The sequence below is a fragment of the Cucurbita maxima genome, unplaced genomic scaffold (assembly GCF_002738345.1).
Source record: "Cucurbita maxima cultivar Rimu unplaced genomic scaffold, Cmax_1.0 Cma_Scf00029, whole genome shotgun sequence".
In the NCBI taxonomy this organism is placed as follows: domain Eukaryota; kingdom Viridiplantae; phylum Streptophyta; class Magnoliopsida; order Cucurbitales; family Cucurbitaceae; genus Cucurbita; species Cucurbita maxima.
This window is the reverse complement of record NW_019272045.1, coordinates 2849909-2861013: the sequence shown is the minus strand read 5'-3', so window position 1 is coordinate 2861013 and position 11105 is coordinate 2849909. Positions and strand designations below refer to the sequence as shown.

The 11105-nt window shown below is 35.5% G+C and overlaps 2 protein-coding genes across 3 annotated transcripts; both read left to right on the top strand.

The window, feature by feature from the left end:
- The first annotated feature begins 422 nt into the window (after positions 1-422).
- LOC111465642 (protein CONTINUOUS VASCULAR RING 1-like) lies at positions 423-6023 on the top strand. The gene is made up of 7 exons (XM_023110126.1): positions 423-949; positions 1360-1412; positions 2895-3004; positions 3817-3984; positions 4063-4160; positions 4741-4867; positions 5611-6023. Exons 1-7 carry the CDS (start codon positions 812-814, stop codon positions 5679-5681), a joined length of 765 nt encoding a protein of 254 aa, XP_022965894.1. The 5' UTR covers positions 423-811; the 3' UTR covers positions 5682-6023.
- A 999-nt stretch (positions 6024-7022) lies between these two features.
- LOC111465661 (protein SYM1-like) lies at positions 7023-10796 on the top strand. Of its 2 annotated transcripts, none has more exons than XM_023110162.1 (3): positions 7023-7357; positions 8918-9008; positions 10198-10796. In XM_023110162.1, the coding sequence occupies exons 1-3, from the start codon at positions 7222-7224 to the stop codon at positions 10589-10591; spliced, it is 621 nt and encodes a 206-aa protein (XP_022965930.1). In that variant the 5' UTR covers positions 7023-7221; the 3' UTR covers positions 10592-10796. The 2 variants fall into 2 exon arrangements, with proteins under 2 accessions (XP_022965930.1, XP_022965929.1); XM_023110161.1 differs by having other exon boundaries at positions 8914-9008.
- The last annotated feature ends 309 nt before the right edge of the window (positions 10797-11105 follow it).

The window sequence follows — 11105 nt, the reverse complement described above, 5'->3', positions numbered from 1 at the left end:
ACGATAGATCCGATCAGTCTTATGATGAAAGAACTGGACGATTCTATTTGCGACCCGACAATAGTTTATTGGACTATTCAATTAGTTAAATATTTGAATGGTAACTTTATTTTGTGAGTATGTTTTTATTTATTATTAACTTATTTATCATTTTTTAAATTTAAATAGGAGGAAATATTAGTTTCACTTGAATTAAAAGTTTAAAATTGAAATAAAATTTTATTTTATTTATTAAATATGTTCACTAATATTTGTTTTATTTTATTATTTTTTGGTAAATAGAGGTTGAAATCAAGGGTGTACAAGTGGAGACATCTCATTGTAAACTGCAATATTGATAAATATTGATATTTATTTAGAAAGAAAATGAATTTAATTTATTTTAATTTAATTTAAGCTATTTTCTTTTCTTCAAAGGAGGAGAGAAATTAATTGACAGCTGACACAAACTACTTCTGGACAGCTGAATTCTGTTCCCAAACATCAACAACTGAGCAAATTACAAATCCAGCAATGCCAATTCGTTCTTCCATCAAGGATTTTTCCACTGTTTGTTACAATTTGATTCAATTCTTGAATCCCACTTTCCACTTCATTCATTCAATTTGATTCCAAGTTTCGAATCCGAAAAGGCTACAGGATTAACAAGCAACCAATATTGTGGAAGAAGATCTCGAAAAGTTCTTGTCCATCTGCAAATTTCCTTTCTGTAGCTTAATCTCCTGTTCTGACACTGTTCATAGCGCTTTTTGGAGGGGAATAGGGTTAGGGTTTCTGAAAATAAGGGTGTTGCTCTGCTAGTGTGGTGGTCATGGATGAAGAGAAATCGGCTATTGCCATGACGAGCAGAGATCGGGAGCTTCTCATTCCGGTTGCGGAGTCCGCCATTGATGAGTCATCCTCAAAACCTTCGTCATCCTCGTCATCGTCTCATCATTCTGGCAGAGAGGTATGATTTAGGCTCGCTTTGCTTTGATTATAACTGGTGATTTGATTCGCCGAGAACGTTGAGTCTACGATTCTGTAAATTTTCTGTGGATTTTTCTAGTGTCAGAGTGAAGCATATGCATGCTTTTTCACACAATTTGCCGGTCGTACTAATTCTTGGCCGATTCAATTAAGAATTTGGTGTATTTTTCTTGCCCTAGAACCTGGTTTGGAGAATTTGATTGATGTTGGTTCTATTTGAATTCGTTGCAGCAATTGAATATTTGAAATTAACATTAGCTTTCCCCATGTTCTTCGTAATTGGAATATTCGTTAGGCTAATTCGAGTCTATTTGATTTTATTCTTTCTCGTGGCATTGGATTTTCCTTTCTTATAATCTTCCTGATCAGTCTATTTAATATTGCTTTTAGACATTTTACAAGGTTGTTAGAAGCTGGGCCTCAAAGAAGTTCATGACTGGATGGTGAGCTCTTCTTTCTCTTTGATCGATTTCCATGTTCGGTATCTCGATATGTATTGAACAGGATCATCCCATGTATTGCATACATTTCGACTGTCTGTTAGATATCCTTGAAAACAGTTTTCTGGGCATGTCATTTCATTGTTTTTATACCTCTGTCATAACTCACACTATAGCATTATGATGGTATGCAGCCATATTATCAGTTGATGAACGTAATCGTCTCAGTATAATTTATTTTACTAATTTTTCATGTACCTTACCTGGTTTTTAACCAAACTAATATTCCTACTATTTGGTTGTTGGTTGATTCTTTAAACAATTTAATGCCTTAGAAATTGGATTTTGGTACTATTTAGTTTATGCTTTCCAAATTTCTGGTTACAAGTTATAGTATACTGTGCTTTAGGAGTTGATCAAGTGTAATGATACTCTTTTGAATAATTGAAGGCATAAGAGGGAGGATCTCCATGTTTCTGGAAAATTATAACATTTAGAATGCATTATGTGAGATTCCACCTCGGTTGGGAAGGAAAACTAAACATTATTTATAAGGGTGTGAAATTTCTCCCTAGCAAACGCGTTTTAAAAACCTTGAGGGGAAGCCCGAAAGGGAAAGCCCAAAGAATACAATATCTACTAGCGGTGGACTTGGGCCGTTACAATGGTATCAGAGCTAGACACCGGGCGATGAGGCTGAGCCCTGAAGGGGGGTGGACATGAGGTGTCGTGTCAACACAGACGTTGGACCCCGAAGGGGGTGGATTGGGGAGTCCCACTTCTCTCGGAGAAGGGAACGAGTGCCAGCAAGGATGCTGGGCCCTGAAAGAGGGTGGATTGTGAGATCCCACATTGGTTGAGGAGGAGAATGAAGTATTCTGTAGGGTGTGAAAACCTCTCCCTAGCAGACGCGTTTTAAAAATCTTGAGGGGAAACCCGAATGGGAAAGCCCAAAGAGGACAATATCTGCTAACAGTGGACTTGGGCCGTTACACATTATGTGTTGGTTAGTGGAGAGAACATGAGCCATTTCTCATTAATTCCCTCTTTGCCTTATCTCAATTGGCAGTGCAAAGAATATCTGCCTTTCGACAATCTTAATGCCCTGTAGAGGTTTACCTTGTTTATTGTTTATTAACTAATGTTACCTTAAGTCTTATAATAAATGTTTTAGTGGTGCGCTGTTTAATGACTAAATTGTGTCTATAGACATTGAATGATTGGTTAGTTCTATTACTGATTCGTTAATTAAATTTTATGCCAAAATCTTGCTCTTGATAATGGTAGTGGAAATGAATGGTCATTTCTAGTACTGCTTTAGTTTCTAGTTATTGCTTGCGATTTCAACTAATCATGCCTAGTTCCAACTTCTTTCCACTTTTTCATCCTGCCTAGAACACTCTGTAGTTTAAATATTGTTGTATTCTACTGTTTATTTCTGTATGAAATTTGCTACATTGTTCTATAACAAAATGCTTTCTGCAGTGTCATCCTGTTCCCCTTAGCAATTACATTCTATGTAACGTGGTGGTTTATTCGTTTTGTGGATGGATTCTTCTCTCCAATCTATGCACATCTTGGAATTAATATCTTTGGTAAGCCATTATTTCATCTTTTCTTCTCCTGTTTTCCTCTGGTATTTATTTTACATGTTATGTACACTAACTTGTGGTGGGTTGCACTTCGTGTCTGGAGATTTTCCCTTGCTGGTTTCTTTCCTCGCACACCGTAGAGGATAATTAGTGCAGTCCATTTGTCACATTGTGCTTGACAGATTAGATTCTTAGCTTGCTGATTGACTATGATTATTTGGTTAATCTTGCAAATATTCCTAACAAGTAACTAGTACTCTTGAGATGTGATATTCTTTTGTCATTTTTTTCATAATGTGTTCGGTTTTACTCTGCTGATAGCCTTTGTGGTAAGAGTTAGGGATGTTTTGAGATGTTTTTCAAGGTCCTAGGTTCAAGCCCCTCTGTAGAAAGCTTAATTTAAAACCTTTGTTGTCTATTGGAGCTAATCTTCGGGTGGGCAAAGCCTTTATGGAGATGGGTCAGGGCAGATTATGAGCACAATAACAGGAGTGAGCCCCCAACTCCCCAATGATTGGAAAACCATGTTAAGATGTTAGGAATTAAACTGAATTTTTGTATCAGATACATCTCAGGAGATGACTGCAATCCTTGACCCTTCTCGTTCGCAACAAATCACAAATTAACATAATATTTAAGATACGTTGATGGATTCATGAACATGTAAAATGACTGCTTTCTGATTCTTTCATGTTTTCATGAATTATAGGACTTGATCTCCTCGAGACGCGCGTCATTAGTATTATATGTTTCTTTTGATTCAAGTTGTCTTAACCGTGTTTTTTTTTTTTTTTCGCTTTTCCTATCTTCAATAGGTCTTGGATTTGTGACTTCCATTACATTCATCTTCGTGGTTGGTGTGTTTATGTCATCTTGGTTGGGAGCATCTGTTCTTGGTCTTGGGGAGTGGTTTATCAAGAGGATGCCATTTGTCCGTCATATCTACAATGCTTCTAAGCAAATTAGTTCTGCAATATCATCTGGTGGGTCCTGATTATTTTTCATTGCTCTTATTTGGCTGCTTGCGTTCTATTAGCTAATTATTGTATTTTTACTATCAGACCAAAACTCACAGGCCTTCAAGGAAGTAGCTATCATAAGACATCCTCGTATCGGTGAATATGCGTTTGGGTTCATCACTTCGGCCGTAGTCCTTCAGGTAAATTGAGAGCTATTCTGGCACTTTGTAGGTTGAATCAATTAAAGCTATAAACTTTCATAAGTCGATCAATTTAGATCTTTTGTTAGTGATTTATAACTATTTTGGCTTGATTCCATTCAAAGTTACTCAAAATCGCTAGTCTTTTTTCAATGAAAGCTCGGTTTCTTACCCCAAAAAAGAAAAAAGAAAGAAAAAAAATCAAAATCACCCAAATAGAATTAGTGTTATCCCAACATTTGACTGAAGTAATGAGAAAAGTTATCATGTAATTTTTCCTAAATATGTAGAGAAATATAGAGGAAGAAGAGAATAAAAAAAACCCGTTCATATTCATGAAAGTCGCTATTATCTACTTGATATCATCATTCCCTTTAATATAGTGTTGATCTCTAAATTTAAAGAACTCTCATTCACTAAGTGACATGGTTATGAGTTTGGAGTTTTAATTGATTCAACTTTCAAAATTTATAGACATAATTTGATTATCTGGGAGCTTCTTGAGCAGCCATGCTGATTTGCTTACCCTTCCCATCTGAGTATTTTACTTGATTATCTGACCCCATCTTTCTTGAGGCAGAGCTATTCTGGGGAGGAAGAGCTATGCTGTGTCTATGTCCCCACAAATCATCTCTATATCGGCGACATTTTTCTCGTTCATACCAAGGATGTTATTAGACCAAATTTATCAGTTCGAGAAGGAATTGGTGAGGTTTCTTTTTGTTTTTCTTTTCTCACATATTGCATAAATTGTTCAATTAGAAATGCTAACAGTGTCGTGCCTCATAACTGAACTGGACCATTACTTCCAAAACTTCGTAAAGTTGGTACTCTCAATTACATCGTAGTTCAATGTTTGTGAGATCTCACATCGTTTGGTGAGGAGAACAAAATATTCTTTATAAGGGTGTGGAAACCTCTTCCTAGTAGACATGTTTTAAAACCTTGAGGAGAAGCCCGAAAGGGAAGACCCAAAGAGGACAGTATCTACTAGTAGTGGGCTTGAGTTGTTACAAATGGTATCAGAGCTAGGCATCAGGTGATGTGCTAGCGAGGAGACTGAGCCTCGAAAAGGGGGGTGGGTAGACACGGGCGGTGTGCCAGCAAGGACGCTAGGACCCGAAGGGGGGGTGGATTGTGAGATTCCACATCGGTTGGGAAGAAGAATGAAACCTCTCCCTCTCCCTAGCAGACGCTTTTTAAAAACCTTGAGGGAAAGTCCAAAGAGGATAATATCTACTAGCGGTGGGTTTAGCCTATTACATTGTTATTGTGTGGTCCAAGCAAGTTCTCTATGACATAGTATTGGCATAGGTTAAAAGATGTGATTTCTAGAATAAAATTGACATATTGATGGAAAAGGAAAGCTGAAATGCTTTTTTATGTAGTGGACCATATTCTCACTGGAGATCAATCATAAATTCTTCATTATTTTGCGATTTTATTGCAGAAATCGTCGTCTCTGGAGGAATGTCGATGCCCCAGATACTTTCGACGATAAACTCCGAGATTGTTCCCTAGACAGAAGTAGACTTAAGAGAAGCTAAAAATGGGGATGCTAGGTGCAGCACTTGTTTATGTTCTTCTTCGCCTTCGGATTGGAACCGGCCACGCTGCAACGATCATCATCGGGGTAAGTGCAAGGCTGAGATTGTTGCATCCCAGTGGTTGATTTCTTTGCAGTGTGATTTGTGAACTGAGTGTGTGTTGTTAGTTTATATCATTCTGATAGTTCAATATATAGTTCAGTTTATCTGATGTGGTGTTTGGGACTTTTGGAGGGTTGGATTTCTTTATCCTTGGTTACTCTTTTACCACTAAAATCACCTCATTTATATTCATTCATGAAATAGTTGTACAGTTCATCTGAAAGATTCATAAAAATTTCATTCTAAACATAATTTCTTGTTCATTTTATGTGTTTGGCTTTGCTTCTTTTACCAGCTGTTTGGTTGAATAAATAAATAAATAAATAAATAAATATATATATATATATATATATATATATATATGTATGTATGTATGTATATATATACACACACACACTTATAAAATTCATTTTCTTAAAAAAAATTGTACAAGAAAAAGGAGAGGCAATTTTAAGCATATTGGATGGTAAAAAAAGAATTTTAAAATATTGTACAACCTTGGAAATAATTTTGAAAATAACAAAATTTAGTCCTAAAAGGATTATTGTTCAATTTAAACAATTTCCAACTTTAAAAGTTTCCCTTTTTATTCAATTTGAACTACAATTGGAAATTTTAACTTAACATTAAAGAAAAAAATGCTAACTTAAAAAAATAATATATATATTATTTAAAAAGAAATTTTTAATATATGATTTAGTATTGGACCATAAGAAAATATTTTAATGATTGTAATGGTAGTTTTGTATAAGCTTCGGTTCGAAATAAGAGATTCAAATTATCAAACCTATTTTTATTCCTAATTATCATGGATCCACGATGTGATATTGTCCAGAGTTATGATTTTGTTTTGAGTTTTTCTTTGAGGGTAAGCTCTCATGATTTTGTTTTGAATTTTGTTTCGGGCTTTTCATTAAAAGAACAATGGAGATGTATTAGACCATTTCCTAAATTAGCCATGGTGGGACTCCCTCTCAATAATCATAAACAAGATGACTGGTAGAAATTTGAAGTTAAATGAAACTTTTAAAAATTTAAAAATATTTTTTAAACAAAATAATAAAAATATTTTATAAAATTTAAAATATTAATGAAATATTTAAAAGTTTGTAAGAATATTTTAAAAATAAATTAGAAAATTGAGGGCATTTTTTGTTTAATTTAGAATAAGAATATTTTAAAGACAAGGAAATAAAAATAAATCCAGGAGAAATGACCTTTAGAAGAAAGCCGGATGAGGACTGACTGCCAAAAACTCGATGCCGTCAAAGCGGCAGTGAAATTTGGAGGCATGGTTCCCTCTTCTTTCCCCTTTTCTATTCTCAACCTCACCCATTTCTTCATCTTCTTCTTCCTATAATTCATAATTCTTCCTCTCTGTGAATCCCTTTCGCCATGTTCAGGCTCTGGAAATGGTATCAGAACTGTCTCACCTTCCATCCGGTGAAAACCCAAGTCATCAGCTCCGGCTTTTTATGGGGCACTGGCGACATTGCCGCCCAATATATTACTCAATCCGCCGCCAAAAACCGTCTTCTTCAAACTTATGTGAGCATCAATCCATTCGTTTTGTGTTTGTTTCTTACTGTAATTTAATGAGGTTATCTTTCTTGATTCCTTCTTTGAGCTGGTGGATTTTCTTTAATTCATCGGAATTTTCTTGTTGGCATGAATTTCTCTTGTTCTTGGCTTGTTTTCGGCTTGATTTGAGTTGAAGAGATGGACTATTTCGTTTTCTTGTTTTTGCTATCAGATGATGGCGCATTTGCTATTTCGCCGTTTGATTCTCAGTCGAAGCTTTTAGCGATTCTTTAGTTTTGATCGAGATTCCGCTCGTATCGAGTTTGAAATTGCCTTAAGTTTCGGGGATCTCTGCCTTGTAGAATCAATCAGCCAAAAGTATAAGGGTTTTCGGTCATGTGTATGTTGATTCTGTATCTTGATTGCATCCCCAGGTCAATGGTCTTTTCATACCTTCAGTGCATTATGAAGTCTCCTTATTAATTGAAATTGGCCTTTGCATGTCTAAATCTCTATGAAGGATATTTGTTCTCAGTTTCTTGACAATTTTTTATAGTAGAATTTATGCGTACAATGTAGTTTCTTCCAGTATTAGAGACTTTAGGGGAGTTTGGTATAGGTTTTGGAATAGTGAAAAATGTATCTAGCCAGTTCAAGACATTTTTCACGTTCTTTGTGGTGGTGTTTGGTCATATTGGATACTCTAAAAAACACTTAAAAGTACCAAAAACCACTCTTCTTCATAGTTTGTTTGAAATTGCTTTCAACTTTTGGAGACTACTTTTTACACCAGAAATCCCAGAGTATGTGTGAGATCCTATATCGGTTGGAGAAGGGAACGAAACATTCCTTATAAGAGTGTGAAAACTTCTCCCTAACAGACGTGTTTTAAAATCGTGAGGCTGACGGCGATACATAATGGGCCAAAGCGGACAATATCTGCTAGCGGTGGGTTTGGGCTGTTACAGCATGTGTCTAAATTAATTTATGTTTTTGAAGACTTGGATTGTATATCGTTGTATTATCCTGCCCCTAGAAGTGCTTCGACTCTTGCTATTGGTGGAACCTCCATAAGCTCAAGTTTTTGTAAACCCATCATATAACAGTTTCTGAATTGTCAATTTCCTTGTTATTTCACTACCTTCTTGCCTACTCCTAGTTCAGATTTGGCATGATTATCTGTTTACTCTCAAATTTCAAACATTGCTCTGTGTAAGTGAACCTGATATGCTGCTTTTCCGACCATACGGGGGTGATGATATGTGTTGTGTCGAGATACTTTGTTTGGTTGTTCCAGTTCAGACTTTTAGCACGGGACTGCAGTTCGCAGCTCTAGATTTGTAGTTAGGTTTTCTTAATCAGTGGGATCATTTGATAGATCCTAAACCAGTCATCTATTTTTTGTTTTATTTTCCTTTCATTTTTTGCATTTTTATTTCACCTCAGTCGTCTTTGGTTTTCCTAAGAAGTTGTTGCGTGTCATGTGATGCTCTTCCTTCATTTTTTGGTCTGAATAACTTCTTGAACAGAGATTACGTATATATTATAACTGAACTGATTCCTACAATTATTGTTTTATGTAGCCAGATACTGAAGAAGAGTTCAAAATAAACTGGAAACGTGTCGGTATCACAAGCATGTTTGGACTTGGCTTTGTTGGACCAGTCGGCCACATGTGGTTTGTTTCATTTATCTTTTCCCTATCCACTTTTTTCCATATCTATCATCTTTGTTACCAAATGGGAAGTGCCAACAGCATTGCTTGAATCACGATTTTTTTTGACAAAAATTGAAATGCTTAATCTAATGACATCCTCATTTATAAGAATAAGCTACTATTATTGAACTTTGAGTTTGGTCCGGACATTTCTTTATCTTGGCATATATGTACTGATGTTCAGAATCGGGTTTCGAGGCCACAAGATATGTAGAAGATTTGAACTAAGCTTGCTGATGAAAATTGGTTTGTCTAATTTAATCTCCGTTGTTCTCTATATAAGAGAAAAAACTGGATAAGAGTCAATATTCACACCTTAAAACAATTAACAGCACGACGTTGTTCTCTAATTTAGATTCTTCTGTTGAGTGCAATAGTCAAGAGAAAATCGTCGGTTTAGACCTTTTTAGTATCATACCATTGCAAAATGTATTGAATTAATCAATAATATTACAATTGTTCATAGAGTTATCTTAATAAGTCAAGCTTTTTAATGGATAATGTACCTAAGTTTCTTAATATTAAATACATGCTTATTATTTGGTTAGATTGCGTTCCATCTCTGGTTTTGATAATTTTGGATCCATGAAGTTTGGGTAGGATAGTCTGAAGGTGTATAGCTTGTCTGTGGCATGTACAAGACAATAGATTTTGAAGACACAAGTTTATTTAACATAAGAGTTTGGTTTGTCAATTTCTAATTTGTAAAAGTTAGCGTGTATAAATTGTAGATTTCGTGAGCTTGAATTTATGTTACCATTAGGGTGTAAGATCCCACATTGATTGGAGAGAGGAAAGAGTGCGAGCGAGGACGAAGTGGATTGTGAGATCTCACGTCGGTTGGAGAGGGGAGTGAAACATTCTTTATAAGGATGTGTAAATCTCTCCCTAGCAGACACGTTTTAAAAACCTTGAGGGGAAGCTTGAAAGGGAAAGTTCAAAGAGGACAATATTTGCTAGCGGTGGGCTTGGGACAAACATAACGTGCACCGTTTGTTAACGTTGGGGATGCATTAACTTAACTCATGAGCTAAATGCCACTGCCAAAAAGTTGCCTCAGGTTGTAAAGTGCTATTTTCCATGGGAATGATTGAAATACTTGTCCATAATATTTGTACACAGATTTGTAAGAAATCTGATCCTTTGGCAGGTATGAAGGCTTGGACAGGTTTATAAGGCTAAGACTTCAGCTCCAGCCAAAATCAGCCAAGTTTGTAGGGGCAAAACTGGCAATGGATGGTCTAATCTTCGGACCGATCGACTTAGTCGTCTTCTTCAGTTATATGGGATTTGCCAACGGCAAAGAAGTTTCTGAAGTGAAAGAAGACTTGAAGAGGGATTTTGTCCCGGCGTTTCTCTTGTCGGGTACGGTGTGGCCTATCATTCAGGTCGCAAACTTCCGATACGTCCCGGTGAGGTACCAACTCCTCTATGTTAACTTGTTCTGCTTGTTGGACAGTGCATTTTTGTCATGGGTTGAGCAACAAAACGATGCTCCTTGGAAGCAATGGTTTACTTCTTTTAATCCTTTTAAAGAACGATGAGAAATTTTGAGAGCCATCTTCTCAATCTTGTAAGCCTTCTTTTTCTTTTAATTCATCACATTGGACAGAGGAAAGCTGAATTGTTCCCTTTATAGACTGTAAAGATATTATAAGCGACTTTTGTTCAATCTGTATGTGTTTCAATCAATCTATCATGTGCCCTGTTCTAATGAAATATTATATAGCCCATACATTGGCCTGTGAATTACCAACTTTGACCCTGTATTTCTTCAGAGGTTTGCACTTTTATGTTTATTTTAGTCTTTGTAATTATTATTATTGTTGTTATTAAATTAATTTTTAGATTCATTAAAAGCAGAGTAATATAGAATGAAGTCTAAGGTACATGGGTCAAAATGGTATATTAACCTGGAATTCTTCATTTTATTTTTATATTTTTTAAATTCAATTTTAATTCATATGCTTATGTATATGTAAAGTTTTGTATAATAATGGAAAAAGGGTGTTTTTTTTTTTTTTTTTTTTTTTTTTTTTTTTTTTTTTTTTTTTTTTT